The sequence below is a fragment of the Salmo salar genome, chromosome 29 (assembly GCF_965601325.2).
Source record: "Salmo salar chromosome 29, fSalSal1, whole genome shotgun sequence".
Taxonomy (NCBI): Eukaryota; Metazoa; Chordata; class Actinopteri; order Salmoniformes; family Salmonidae; genus Salmo; species Salmo salar.
This window is the reverse complement of record NC_138319.1, coordinates 13,851,432-13,866,703: the sequence shown is the minus strand read 5'-3', so window position 1 is coordinate 13,866,703 and position 15,272 is coordinate 13,851,432. Positions and strand designations below refer to the sequence as shown.

Genomic DNA, 15,272 nt, shown 5'->3' with positions numbered 1-15,272 from the left:
TTTTTACATGTGATTTTCTGGATTTCTTTTTTGTTGTTATTCTGTCTCTCACTGTTCAAATAAACCTAGCATTAAAATTATAGACTGATCATTTCTTTGTCAGTGGGCAAACGTACAAAATCAGCAGGGAATCAAATACTTTTTTCCCTCACTGTATATATGTGTGTATATATATATGTGTGTATATATATATGTGTGTATATATATATGTGTGTGTGGTATATATATATGTGTGTGTATATATATGGGGATATGTATATATGTATGTATATATATATATATATATATATATATATATATATATATATATATATATATATGTGTGTGTCTGTCCATATTGTTTACTTGTGGATATATCGTATGTTTCAAGAGAAAATAGCCTAATTAAAGAAAAAAGCATCTAATCAACAATGGCATTATTTTCATTGAACTCTGTAACTCTCCCAACTATTGACTTCTTTCACAACTGCCACCAAACGTACCCAAAAAGGCCATTAGATGTAATCTTGTAACATTCCCGCAAAAACCCTTAAACGCTACCAAAATTCTGATAGTTTACTGGTAACCCTGTCACTAATTTAGGTATAACTGAGGTATAACTGAGGTATAATAATTACGCTCTTAACACACCTTACCCCCGCCTCCTCAGTTCCGGCATTTTTGCTCCGGAAGTACACCAAATCTTTGGTTCACAGGAAAAGGAAAAAAACAGCTGTTGTTGGGAAACAAAACAGTAAAGTGAGTTTTAGTGACGAATGTGTTTATTTTATAGTTTCATTATAGGACTACGTATCATAACAAATGACGAGACGTGATTTAGTTAAGCATTTTTGTTCCTTGCAAATTATAGCTAGCTAACATTATTAGCTAGCTTGGTACGACACTAGGCTGTAGCCAATTCTCAAGTGTCAACGTTATCGACTGAAAAGCAGTGGTTTGCTTGCAATCTATTCATTATCAACTAACTGGCGTGCTAATCTTTACCTGCATAGTGAATGGACGTGAGTTTGATCATTGGAGTAACTAGATGGGTGGCTAGATAGATAGCTAGGTAGCTAGCTTTCTTGTTATTGTTGCAGCTAACAACATTAGCTAGCTTGCTAGTTGTCTAGCCATCCACTTAGCTGTTGCGCCCATTACAGCAGGCTAGCTAGTTAGTTTTCGTGCTGTACTTAGCTAGGTTACATATTCCAATTACTAACTTTATAGGCTACAGTACAAGATTTGAGCTATAACCACATACCACGCTTCGAGTAAGTGCTTAATTTGATAAATATCTCTGTCATTGGCTGCTTACTCTGATAGTTATGATATGACACTGACACAGAAGCACATACAGTTTACCAATACTCCATGTAGCGTGGTTATTACAGTCTCAATGGTATTGACTGTGTTATACTTTTTCAATAATAACAATGACAACAAACACCTATTGCCATTCATATATTGCATCACCTTTTCTTCATAGAATGCCTGCCCCTAAAAGACAACAGACTTCTCAGGATCCTCAAACTAAGAGAAGAAAGTTGGATCAGAATGAAGTGGCCATGCCGTCTAACAAAATGACACCAGCCTCTGCAACGTCAAGCAAGCCCCATAGAGAAGGACCTTCACAGAGAAGGAATAAGAAAAAGCCCCCAGCACAACGAAAAGACAGAAATAAACCATCAAAGTCCGGCCGTCATTCCTCCAAGACAAGATCAGCCCAAAAGGCCACCACAAGGACCAAGTCCAATCCCCTTGTCAAGAATGCCAAGCTGCCGAAAGCCACAAGTACCTCATCAAATAATCCCAACTCCAAAGGAACCCTAAAAAGACCAGCCAAGATCTCAAAAACAGCTTCCACAGAGTCAGACGAGGAGCTTATCAGAACTCGCAAACCCGATTGCATCAGAAAATACTCTAATGGGGATAGAGGTAAGCGTAAAGGGGCACAGACTAACCCAAGTGAAGCAGCCTTACCCTCAGACCCTGTGCAAATGGATCACAATTATGGTATACCCCCTGCATCTCGTGGTAGTCATTCTGAATGTGAGCAAAGTAAAACTAAGGGAGTCACAGAGTCCACCAGAAGCCCAAAGAGCCAGAGAGATGTAAAGATGGCAACTCAAGCATCTTCAGTGAAGGCTTCAGATCCCGTACCTGGACAACCTGAGCAGGTGAACCAGAGCAGTGAGACACAGGAGATGCAGGGAGATTCTGTGACTACTCCTACAGATGAAGTTAATGAGAGTGTAGAGACCAAGCCTGACACACAAATAATGTCTCCTGCTATATTAGCATCCTCTGAGAAAGCATCAGACCCCATCCCTGAGCAGTTGAACCAGAGCAGGAAGATGCAGGGAGATTCTGTCACTACTCCTACAGATGAAGTTAATGAGAGTGTAGAGACCAAGCCTGACACACAAATAATGTCTCCTCCCGCTTTAGTAGCATCCTCTGAGAGAGCTTCAGACCCCATCCTAGAGCAGTTGAACCAGAGCAGTGAGACACAGGAGATGCAGGGAGATTCTGTGACTACTCCTACAGATGAAGTTAATGAGAGTGTAGAGACCAAGCCTGACACACAAATAATGTCTCCTCCCGCTATAGTAGCATCCTCTGAGAGAGCTTCAGACCCCATCCTAGAGCAGTTGAACCAGAGCAGTAAGATGGAGGGAGATTCTGTGACTACTCCTACAGATGAAGTTAATGAGAGTGTAGAGACAAAGCCTGACACACAAATAATGTCTCCTCCCGCTATAGTAGAGTCCTCTGAGAGAGCTTCAGACCCCATCCCTGAGCAGTTGAACCAGAGCAGTGAGACACAGGAGATGCAGGGAGATTCTGTGACTACTCCTACAGATGAAGTTAATGAGAGTGTAGAGACAAAGCCTGACACACAAATAATGTCTCCTCCCGCTATAGTAGCATCCTCTGAGAGCGCTTCAGACCCCATCCCTGAGCAGTTGAACCAGAGCAGTAAGATGGAGGGAGATTCTGTGACTACTCCTACAGATGAAGTTAATGAGAGTGTAGAGACAAAGCCTGACACACAAATAATGTCTCCTCCCGCTATAGTAGCATCCTCTGAGAGAGCTTCAGACCCCATCCCTGAGCAGTTGAACCAGAGCAGTGAGACGCAGGGTGTTCAGGAAGGTTCTGTGACCACCCCTACAGTTCAAGTTAATGAGAGTGTAGAGAGCAAGCTTGATGCATGTATCAAGTGTGCAGACCCTGTATCTGAACAGAGCACCAAGACGCAGGAGATGCAGGAAAATGCGACAGGTCTTGTTAATGAACGTCTAGAGACTAAGGTCAATGCGAAAATACTCTCTCCTCCAGCTAAAGGCCTAGTAGCATATAGCAGCAGTAGTGATTCCGAAAGTGAAAGTGAGGAAAATGAAAGGAAGGCAGTCGAAGAGTCAAGAGATGTGACAAGAGATGTGACGATGGAAACTCAAGTGTCTTCAGAGAAGATCTCAGACCCTGTACATGAACAGGTGAATCAGAGCAGTACGAGCCAGCAGATACAGGAAGATTCCATGACCACCTCTACATATGAAGTTTGTGAAGGTCCCATGACCACCCCTAGTGAGAGTGTAGACACCAAGCTTGATACAAATATAAAGTCTCCTCCATCTATAGAAGCGTTTTCAGAGGACGCTTCAGACCCTGTCCCTGAACAGGTTAATCAGAGCAGTACGAGCCAGCAGATACAGGAAGATTCCATGACCACCTCTACATATGAAGTTTGTGAAGGTCCCATGACCACCCCTAGTGAGAGTGTAGACACCAAGCTTGATACAAATATAAAGTCTCCTCCATCTATAGAAGCGTTTTCAGAGGATGCTTCAGACCCTGTCCCTGAACAGGTTAATCAGATATGCATCGAAATAGAGGATATGCAGAAAAATTCCATGACCACCTCTCCAGATGAAGTAGTTGAACATTTAGATACCAAGCTTGATGCAAAAATAGATATCCCTCCACCTCTAGAAGCATCCTTTGAGGAGACCCATACAGTTGAAGTCAGTGAGAGTGCAGGGACCACACTTGATGCAAATATAAAGTGTCCACATCCTGCAACTGTACATGTGATGCAGAGCACTGAGATGCAGGAAGATTCTGCGCCCACCCCTGCAGATCAAGTTAGTGAGAGTTTAGACACCAAGCTTGATATCGAAGTAAAATCTCCTCCACCTGTGGAAGTAGCCTCAGAAGAGACTTCAGACAATGTCTCAGAACAGGTGAAGCAGAGCACTGAGAGACAGGAGGTCCAGGACGATTCCATGACCATCCCTACAGATAAACTTAGGGAAAGTTTAGAGACAATGTCGGGTGCTAAGATAAAGTCTCCACCCCTAGAAGCACTTTTCAGTGCTCTGAAGGAGTCCAGTCTTTGCAGACACCCCCTGTCTGATACAATGCGCTCAAATGTCAAAGAGTTTCTGGAGGTAGAGGATTCTTTAGAAATCATGAAAAAAGACTGCGACTTTGGTGTGACAGAGAGTATTGAGTGTACCTTAGACCTGGAGACCCCGATTATTGTTGAGGATATGGAGATCGGTCACTGTGTCGTGGAGGTGGTGGGAGAGAATGGGGAAGATGTGGATATGGATAGTGATCTGGAAATCATAGACAACTCTAAGGAGGTGCCAGAGAAGACAGTCCAGCTAACCAAAGGGTCTGAAGATGAGTGCCGTCTGGATAACAGTGAAGCTGGCACTGAAAAGAAAGGCACAAGTTCCTCCAACCAAGACAGAACTAATAGTGGCAAGAAGGAAGTTGCTAAAAAGACACAGGGTAGCCCGGAAAAACCTAAGAAACAGCAGATGAACCCTCAGGCCCGGACTAAAGCCAGACTAGCAGCGCTAGCTGAGCAAAAGGCAGCCGCCTCCAAAAAAGCGAGCAGGCAGCTCAACCTCCTTGCCTTATGTGAGGAAATAGCGGACGATATCGCCACGGACACCATGCTATTAAAGACGGAGGAAGAGGAGGAGCAGGTTGTAACGGTTGAGGCTGAACCCAGCAAGGAGCCAGAAGGCCCAAAGCCTTTCACACAGGCTGAGACTGTCCCTATCCCTCCAACTCCTGCCGGGCCCAAGGAGCCCTCTACCCCAGTAGTACCCGCTGCTGCAGTTTCTGCTCCAGCCAAGCCCCCAGCTCCAGAGCCACCACAGAGGCGCTTCTTCATCAGCCAAGTGACGGTGCCCCTCAAAATCCACGAGAAGAAGAAGCTTACAAGGTTCCAGAGGCTGCGGCAGGTGGAGCTGCAGCGGGAGAAGAATATGTCCTGGACCATGGTGAAGAAGCTCAAGTCCGATCAGGCCAATCAGAAGATGTTTCCGGAGACAGAGGCTAAACCTGCCCCCACATTACTGTCCACTCCAGCAGTAGCAGCACCCATCCCGGTGACCACAACCCCCCCACCCCCCTCAGCCAGTCCAGCAGCACCCACAGTAGCTGCACCCTGTCCTACCCCAGCTGCAGCCAGCCCAGCAGTAACCCCTAAGCTTGAGCCCCCCAAAGTTGAGCCCCCCAAAGTGACCCCAAGTAAGGGACCCACCCTTAGAAAGAGGACGCTTCCAGCAGTACCCCCGCCGATGCCCAACGGGCTGAAAGCTCAGAAGGCCAAGCCTGTGGCGGAGTATAAGCCTTACAAAGCCAGGCCCAAGTACTCCTTTGATGACTTTCAACTGGATGACGAGCCGAAACCCACAGTGCAGAAAGCAGTACTGTCGACCGTGCAGAGGGCAGCATTGAGACCTACATCTACCACCATTCCGAGGGCAGCAGTGACACTTACGACAGCGGCCAAACATGAGGTAGCTTTCTTGAACGATGATCTTAAATGACAAATTGCACGGATTCGTTTTTGTGTGGCAAAAACTGTATTGAAATTCATTCTAGAAAATGCATTCTAAACCTGTTCTCCTTCCACAGGACTCAAAACCTACCGGCCAGAAGACAGCAGTGCCTACTGGCCAGAAGGCGGCAGTACCAACCATGCAGAAGACGGCAGTACCTACCATGCAGAAGACGGCAGTACCTACCTTGCAGAAGGCGGCAGTACCTACCTTGCAGAAGGCGGCAGTACCTACCTTGCAGAAGGCGGCAGTACCTACCTTGCAGAAGGCGGCAGTACCTACCTTGCAGAAGGCGGCAGTACCTACCGTGCAGAAGACGGCAGTACCTACCGTGCAGAAGACGGCAGTACCTACCGTGCAGAAGCCGGCAGTACCTACCGGCCAGAAGACGGCAGTACCTGCCGTGCAGAAGACGGAAGTACCTGCCGTGCAGAAGACGGCAGTACCTGCCGTGCAGAAGACAGCAGTACCTGCCGTGCAGAAGCCGGCAGTACCTGCCGTGCAGAAGCCGGCAGTACCTGCCGTGCAGAAGCCGGCAGTACCTGCCGGCCAGAAGCCGGCAGTACGCGCCGCGCAGAAGCCGGCAGTACCTTCCAGCCAGAAGCCGGCAGTACCTGCCGCGCAGAAGCTGGCAGTACCCGCCGCGCAGAAGCCGGCAGTACCTACTGCGCAAAAAATAGTTGTACCTACCACTCAGAAGACCGCACCAACTGTGCAGAAGGCAGTTGTGACAAAACCAACAGTGCAGAAGGCAGTAGAGACACCAACCCCTATGCCCAGAAATGGCAAACATGAGGTAACATTCTTGGTTTTTATTCTCCTTGAAGTAACTTTCTTGGTTTTTATACTATTGAAAACGACTTATAATACAATGAGTGCATACATTTTTTTTTTTATATCCCTGTGGGATTTGAACCCACGACCTGCTAGAGCTTGGCGCTAGCAATGCTCTTACCCACATCCTTCTAATTGATCTAAAAAATATTGTCTTGTGTGGTACAAGTGTCTTCATCTCCCCTCCTCCCACAGGACTCCAAACTCACTGTACAGAAGGCAGAAGTGCCTAAACCCACTGTACAAAAGGAAACAGTGGTACCTACACTTACCCCTCAAACTGAGGAGAAAGCAGAAGCATCACCTACGCCCAAAACTGCCAAAGATGAGGTAACATCCTTGGACCTGTTCTTTCTTTATTAAGATGTAAGAATGGTATTTTTGTTTATCAATTATATTGAAATCTATTCAATAACTGTACAGGAGCCGGTTTCCCGAAAGCATCTTAGGGATAAGTTCATCATATGAACTTAGCCTTAAAATGCTTTTCGGAAACTTAACCCTGGTAACTTCAGTGACACATTTAGAAGCAGTGTGGATGATCATACAGCTGTTTTCATGCCTGACATAGTTTTGGGGATGCAATTTGTCCCTCTTAACCTCTTGTCTTTCCACAGGATTACATAGCACCAGTGTCTTCCCCTCCCTTTGAAGAGGCCCCACGAGATTCTGTTGACAAGGATCAGTGTGAAGAAAAGCCTGCTGGTACCCTCATGTCTGATAACATCCAACCAAATGAAATTTGAACAGTGTTATAACTACGGCTGTCAGAGCGCTTTATCAATTTACCTGATTTTGGTAACCGTTACTTTGGACAAAATCAAGACGTCAATATCCTGGTAGTGCTTTTTGTAGAAAAGAATTCTGAAATTACAGCTCAATTTGAGAAAATTCTGAATTTGCGATTAATCACAGCAAATCCTGCAATTAACTCTATTACGTTTTTTAAATAGTTTGACAGCCCTAGTTATAACACATCCTCAGTGTAACATGCTTTGTTATAGAATCTGTCTCTTTCTTCTCAGTTGCTGAGATTAAACCGGCATCCCCAGAGGTCAAGACAGAGGGCACGACAACAACAGAGTCCTCTGACTCGTAAGAACTTGCACTCAAATTGCAATAAATCTTTTCCACACAAAAAACTATTCTCCAGAGTTAATTCGAACAATTTCTGTGTTTCCGTGGTAGTGTGGTCGTGCAATCAGCAGATAATAGCAGTCCCCTCTCTGACGCATGTCTGCAGAAAGAGATAAAAAAACTAAAGGAGGCCGACAAAGATGAAAATCAAACCACCACTGTGAGTGTTTTGGTCTTTTGCCAAATACTGCCCACTGTATTACTGTACTTTGAATAGTTCTCTTTTATAGAAGAGGGGTGTTATCCAAAGACTATATATGTTCCTACCATGGTCCCAGATCTGTTTGTGCTCTTGCCAACTCACTCGCTGTCATTGCCAAGCATTTGGCATGACAACGATTGACAAGGAGTTGATAGCACAAACAGATCTGGCACTCAGGCTAGTAAGTTCCTGTAATTGTATAGAATCTAGGTACCGTATTTATGTCAGAACTGATCCAGTCTGCGTGTCGTCTCCTAGGATGCAGGGCAGAAGCACTTTGGAGCGGTGACCTGCGGTGTGTGTGGGATGCTGTATTCCGCTGCCAACCCGGAGGATGAGTCCCAGCACCTGCACTTCCACAACCAGTTCATCAGTGCTGTCAGATATGTGGTGAGAACTAGCGGTCTAACACAGAATGCATGCGTCCAAAATGGCACCTTACTCCCTATGTAGTACACTACAAGAGTACTGTATATTGGGAACAGGGAGCCATTTGGGACGCGGGCCTTTGCATGCCAGCTCTACCTAACGCGTCACCTCTGACTCAAACAGCATCTCTCACACACATCATGCATCTCTCATCCTATAAGCCACTGATTTGTCATGTCGTCCACAGGGGTGGAAGAAGGAGAGGATTCTGGGAGAGTACCCCGATGGCAAGATCATCCTTGTCCTTCCAGATGACCCCAAATATGCACTGAAGAAGGTGTGCTTCAGGCTCGAACTTTACACATTATCACATGGGAAAACCTTTACTGTAGTACAATCGCAATATATAACAGCATTATTGATCTTAAATATACTTTGAAGCCCCTGATACATATCACAATAGTTTATTTGTCCTGCAGTCAAGGGTTATATTCACTAGGCATCAAACGGAAGAAAACGTACCATAACGGGGAGGGATAAGAAACTCTGGGTTTCGTAGCGAAGCGCTGTCCTGTTGCAAAACGTTTTGATACGATGTGCACGACTGACTACGACCCTGCGAGGATGTCTCACGGTCTGTTTGTTGTGCTGTCAGGTTGAGGAGATCAGAGAGATGGTGGACAACGACTTGGGCTTCCAGCAGCTGGAGACCAAGTGTCCCTCCCAGACCAAAACCTTCCTGTTCATCTCCAATGACAAGAAGGTGGCTGGGTGCCTAATCGCTGAGCACATTCAGGAGGTGAGCAAGACATCTGCGTGGGTTGGGGCTGTACTACTTCCTTCTCCCCCAGTACTTGTTGAGTGTCGTAGTATTCTCTATAGAGCTCAGTGGGAGCATTTCCCAAGCAGTCACAAGTATAGGGATATCACAGTAGACTGTCTGCTCAGTCTGAGTCAGTATAACACTAGTAATTAGTCAGTCCTATAATTAGGACTGCAGGCAGTTTGTTCCCAGTTTATTTCACCGCAGGGTCATGTCATTATAAAAGCCTTATTGTTTCCCAGGGAGCCCATGTAAGTGATCACGTAGTACTGGATGCAGTATCCATCATCTAGCTTGTATTGCAATAACAAAGCCAGGAGTATGTCATTGGCTAATTACTGTAGAAGCCGTTTTGTTGTCTGATTGTAGAAGTCTGGTACCGTGGCCATTGTGAGAGCAGGCTAATTGAATAATAGTCAAACGAGTGAATGAGTGGGTGTGTGGAGTGATTTACCGCACAGAGGAGTGTGCTTATCTCTCCTTCTGCCCCATGGTGGAAACAGGGATGTCACCAGGCAGATTAAAAACTTGGCACAGCTGATAGAGAGCGCTGTAAAATGGAAGGGGTGTGGGACCTCTGAGTGTGTTTCTGTCCGCGAATGTTGGGATGATCTGCCGTTACGGGAAGTGTGCGCGTGCGTGGGAAGGGGTTTGAGATGGAGACTTTATTGTAAGGATGTATTTGCTCTTGTTGTGCGTGTGTGTGTGCAGGGCTACAGGGTGATCGAGGAGGCGGTGCCCGAGGGCTCGGAGGGAGAGAAGGTGATGTTTGAGCGTCAGAGAGCCTGGTGCTGTTCCACTGACCCAGAGCCAGCCCTCTGTGGCATCAGCCGCATCTGGGTCTTCAGCATGATGAGACGGACGGGCATCGCCTCGCGCATGATCGAGTCTCTCAGGTCAGTCTTAACTAGCTGCAACACTTTTGTTTTGTGTGTGTGAAAATCTACAGAATTTCATTGTGTAGTGCAGAGCCTGTTGGTTTAGGGGTATAACGCTCGCTCCTTCAGTCACCTATATACACTGCTCCCCACCGGAGACGGTTAAATCGCTGCGTCCACCTTTCCTGCTGTACTCCCACTTGCCTGTCTCCACCTCTGTTTCGGACTGTCCAAATAAGTGTCCAAAGTGTGCTTGTAAAATGTCAAAGAAATATATATTTAAATCTGTAGTTTCTTCTCGTATTGCCCTCCTCAGGAACAACTTCATTTACGGCTCCTACCTGAGCAAGGAGGAGATTGCCTTCTCTGACCCAACGCCCGACGGGAAGCTCTTCGCTACACACTACTGCGGCACATCGCAGTTCCTGGTTTATAACTTTGTCAGTGGGACTCGTTCAGACCAACCAAGTCTTAGCGTGGTGTAAGCAATCGCATCAAGGTGGATTTTTTTGTTGTTGCTGAGGCCCAGTGAGACTTGCCCTCACCAACTAACCAACCAATCTCTGGATCTTGTCGTGGGGACAGCCTGTCACAAGCACATTGTGGTTCTTTTAGACTGAAGAGTTAAGACTCAGACTGACTCTTCTGAAGGGGGACATCTTGGTTTTTAATCTCAGGTTGAAAACAACAACTTGTTGTTTGAAAAATATTTAAATTCTCCCTTTAATCCCTGCATAGTATTTTGAGACAAATAATATTTTTCTTTATGTTTTTTAAATAAGAAACAAGCGTTTTATTGGAAGTATTAAAGCGTTTACATGCATGAAACTTGACAGCAATAGAATACAAAGAGCATTTCACAATTCATAGTTTCCAAACATCGGAGAGAGACACTACATTTTACTCAAACGGTTCGAAAACAATGCTGTGGTCCTGTTCTAATAATGCATTTAATTCATTTTAGCCTCTTAAATCAGGTTGAAAGTTGCTGTACTAAGGTGAAGACGTATTCCTCTTGTGTAGGGGATGTTCTTACACACATCATGTTCATCATCTCTTGACATTTCATTCAGTGATATTATGACCACAGAGGTTCCATTATGTGATGGGGTACATTACTAAACTCAGCAAGAAAAGAAACGTCCTCTCACTGTCAAGTGTGTTTATTTTCAGCCAATTTAACATGTGTAAATGTTTGTATGAACATAACAAGAGTCAACAATTGAGACATAAACTGAACAAGTTCCACAGACATGTGACTAACAGAAATTGAATAATTTGTCCCTGAACAAAGGGGGGGGGGGGGGGGGTCAAATCAAAAGTAACAGTCAGTATCTGGTGTGGCCACCAGCTGCATTAAGTACTGCAGTGCATCTCCTCCTCATGGACTGCACCAGATTTGCCAGTTCTTGCTGTGAGATGTTACCCCACTCTTCCACCAAGGCACCTGCAAGTTCCCGGACATTTCTGGGGGGAATGGCCCTAGCCCTCACCCTCCGATCCAACAGGTCCCAGACGTGCTCAATGGGATGGAGATCCGGGCTCTTCGCTGGCCATGGCAGAACACTGACATTCCTGTCTTGCAGGAAATCATGCACAGAACGAGCAGTATGGCTGGTGGCATTGTCATGCTGGAGGGTCATGTCAGGATAAGTCTGCAGGAAGGGTACCACATGAGGGAGGAAGATGTCTTCCCTGTAACGCACAGCGTTGAGATTGCCTGCAATGACAACAAGCTCAGTCCGATGATGCTGTGACACACCCCCCTAGACCATGACGGACCCTCCACCTCCAAATCGATCCCGCTCCAGAGTACAGGCCTTGGTGTACCGCTCATTCCTTCAACGATAAACGGGAATCCGACCATCACCCCTGGTGAGACAAAACCGCGACTCGTCAGTGAAGAGCACTTTTTGCCAGTCCTGTCTGGTCCAGCGACGGTGGGTTTGTGCCCATAGGCGACGTTGTTGCCTGTGATGTATGGTGAGGACCTGCCTTACAACAGGCCTACAAGCCCTCAGTCCAGCCTTTCTCAGCCTATTGCGGACAGTCTGAGCACTGATGGAGGGATTGTGCGTTCCTGGTATAACTCGGGCAGTTGTTGTTGCCATCCTGTACCTGTCCCGCAGGTGTGATGTTCGGATGTACCAATCCTGTGCAGGTGTTGTTACACGTGGTCTGCCACTGCGAGGACGATCAGCTGTCTGTCCTGTCTCCCTGTAGCGCTGTCTTAGGCGTCACAGTTCGGACATTGCAATTTATTGCCCTGTACACATCTGCAGTCCTCATTCCTCCTTGCAGCACACCTAAGGCAAGTTAGCGCAGATGAGCAGGGACCCTGGTCATCTTTCTTTTGGTGTTTTTCAGAGTCAGTAGAAAGAACACTAAAGAGGCCTAAGTTTTCATAACTGTGACCTTAATTGCCTACCGTCTGTAAGCTGTTAGTGTCTTAACAACCGTTCCACAGGTGCATGTTCATTAATTGTTTATGGTTCATTGAACAAGCACGGGAAAACAGAGTTTAAACCCTTTACATTGAAGATCTGTGAAGTTATTTGGATTTTTACGAATTATCTTTGAAAGACAGGGTCCTGAAAAAGGGACGTTTCTTTTTTTTGCTGAGTTTACAAAAGTTCGCTCACACAATTTCTCATAATGTGTTTGTTTGATTCTGGTGAGTTCTTACTCACTATTTCCTTCACATGAAATTGTCGTTCTCACTCTTGCTGCCATGTGTCCTAAAAGGGAGATTCCCTTTTTGGATAGTTATCCCTAGGCGGTAGCATGGACGGACTAGCAGGCAAGGAAACAGCTAATAACATTGGTTGGATTTCTAGATGGGGCATTTTGCTGTAGTGTTCCTATTCAAGGCTCTTTACCCAAGTTGCCTCAAATATATCTAACTGTACAAATGTTAAATTTGAGCCATGGTATAAGTGAATTGGCAAGGCAGTGAGCATTTGCTTGTTTCCTCTACTGTGTATGTTTGTGCCTGACTGATAGACTGACTTGCGATACTGTAGACTTCCTCAAAAGTTCTCGTTTAAGCTGCCCTCAACGGGGCATCCCCCCCCCCCCCTGAATTCACATTTTTTATGATATATGATTTCTTCTGTCGGTAGAAAGTTTTATCAATGAGGTCATGCATTGTCCTAAATGCGAATAATAACTAAGAATTCAAAGTAAATCATGTGATATGAATAATATCAGCAATGCCATTGAAAAGGGTTTAAAAGCTTCGTGTTATTTGGTTTTTTATTAATATTATTATTAATAATATTACTACAGGAAGCCAAGGAACTGTTGCTCAGCCATCAGAAAGGGTTGTGATTCATACATTCTCTTGTATCCATGTGATGTATTAATTCATCACATTGCCCTTCATGTTAAAACATTTTCTTTTAGAAAAATTGTCATGTGTAAGAAAACTAAATGGATTTATACAGAGCTGTCATGTAAATAGTTATTTAAAAATAAACATTTTGAAAAACTATCCTGCTATGGGTAAGTTGATTTTAAGTTGCAATGTCTCCGTTGAGTGTTTTGAACATGCATGTAGCAATCATAATATTATAGCTAACATTGACAAGGAAAGCTTTGTGGTTATATGTCACATCTATTCTATACCACCTTGGAATAGGTTGGGTGACGAAAGCTTCTTCCACCACCTAGTGGACACAATACATGTCAACAGATTTTCTTTGTTCTGTGCTACCAGTGGTGGCCAGTACAGACAAAGCCCAACGTTACCAGGAAGTTTGACGAGATATTTCTGTGCATCTCTTATCAGTCATGGTGGCTCTGACAGACAGGTTTCTATCCGTTTTGCTGTTGAATGTTCTAATTGAAGCCACAGTCATTATTACCCCAATCAGCATGAGTGGGTGGGTGTTGTATTACTGTCAGTCCAATGTGTCCGAATAGTCAATCACACGTTTCCTTATGAGTTTCATATCAGCTCTCTGAGACTGGCTGATACTAGAACGGGAAATAATTGATGCTACGACACCAGTCAACCATCACGATTTAGGTCCCGAAATCCATCTGGCCACCATGTTCTCATTCTGTTTCTTTGTAGATGGATCGACGTAAACACTCTCCTGTTAGTGCATTCCACGGCTCTCCTGTCACAACACCGGGCCTGCTCGAAAGTTACTTCAGAGAAACAAAATAACCTTAGAACAACACGGACACTTCCTCAGGCGGAGGGCGTGAGAAAACACTGAGCAACGTTGATCCTCAGAGCTGCTCTGATACTGATCAGGAAATATTGTGGAAATGACTGAACATTTACAACAAAAAATAACAGGGCGGCCGAACTTTTCAGTAAATCTGAAAAGATCAAAACCAGGAGGTTAATCTCTATTACAGTGTAATACATTACTGCTTCCAAACGCTATATAGAGGAAATATAGTTCATATAATTATTTTCACAAATGCAGGGTCTACTGGTTAGCCACTAAACGTGACCACACACATAATCAGTATATTCACCCAAAATGTGCATCTACAGTATATGAGCCCTTTACAGATGAATCTTGTACACTTGTCAACCTGTGGCTACATTAAACACAGAGAATAGACAAACAGGTTGGACAAAAACAGGTATAGCTTTTGTTTTTATTTACAAATTACAGAAATTCAGTAAAGAAACACTCAATAGAATAAATCACAGCTGCCAGAAATGTACACCTATGATAGAAGTAGTGTAATAAAAGTTTGTTATTGCAAGTTGTGCTTAGGGCTATCGTTTATAAATGCAAATCTAGAGATTTGCTTTCTGAATTCATTCTATACTTTATGAATTCACTCTCATGTAATGATGCGAGAGAAATGCATTTACACAAATAAATGAACTGTCCAGCTAATACACTATACAACGTTAAGTACCAGGGGGTTACTGACAGATAATACATTTCTAGAGCTTGTGATCAAGCACCGTTTTGACCACACTGCACAGGCATGACCATGAACCTTGAAGGGGGGTCATTCCACCAATTAGGTGCCTTTTGAGTAGTGTAACTTGGTGAAACAAAACAAACATTTTGTTTCACCTAATAAAAAAATTCTGTCATAAAGAGCACATGTTCAACTTAATAAAAAATGTTTTCCCATCTCAAGAGGTTTAAACCCTGTTACACATCACCATAACAGGGTTGACGGCTTCATCTTAAATCATC

At 44.7% G+C, this 15,272-nt stretch overlaps 1 protein-coding gene across 2 annotated transcripts; it reads left to right on the top strand.

Annotated features, from left to right (window-relative positions):
- The first annotated feature begins 636 nt into the window (after positions 1-636).
- LOC106590156 (uncharacterized) lies at positions 637-11,400 on the top strand. 2 transcript variants are annotated; one of them, XM_014180810.3, is made up of 12 exons: positions 637-738; positions 1,469-5,807; positions 5,926-6,645; positions 6,879-7,013; positions 7,301-7,388; positions 7,709-7,778; positions 7,872-7,980; positions 8,281-8,412; positions 8,639-8,728; positions 9,047-9,190; positions 9,926-10,110; positions 10,409-11,400. In XM_014180810.3, the coding sequence occupies exons 2-12, from the start codon at positions 1,470-1,472 to the stop codon at positions 10,575-10,577; spliced, it is 6,180 nt and encodes a 2,059-aa protein (XP_014036285.3). In that variant the 5' UTR covers positions 637-738; position 1,469; the 3' UTR covers positions 10,578-11,400. The 2 variants fall into 2 exon arrangements, with proteins under 2 accessions (XP_014036285.3, XP_014036286.3); XM_014180811.3 differs by lacking the exon at positions 637-738 and adding an exon at positions 759-1,253.
- The last annotated feature ends 3,872 nt before the right edge of the window (positions 11,401-15,272 follow it).

Bases quoted from the DNA above. Each gene is read 5' to 3' on its own strand.
- LOC106590156 (XM_014180810.3), top strand. From the start codon at position 1,470: ATGCCTGCCCCTAAAAGACAACAGACTTCTCAGGATCCTCAAACTAAG. The intron at 6,646-6,878 runs GTAACATTCTTG...CTCCTCCCACAG, and splicing joins CCAGAAATGGCAAACATGAG to GACTCCAAACTCACTGTACA. The intron at 7,779-7,871 runs GTAAGAACTTGC...TTTCCGTGGTAG, and splicing joins ACAACAGAGTCCTCTGACTC to TGTGGTCGTGCAATCAGCAG.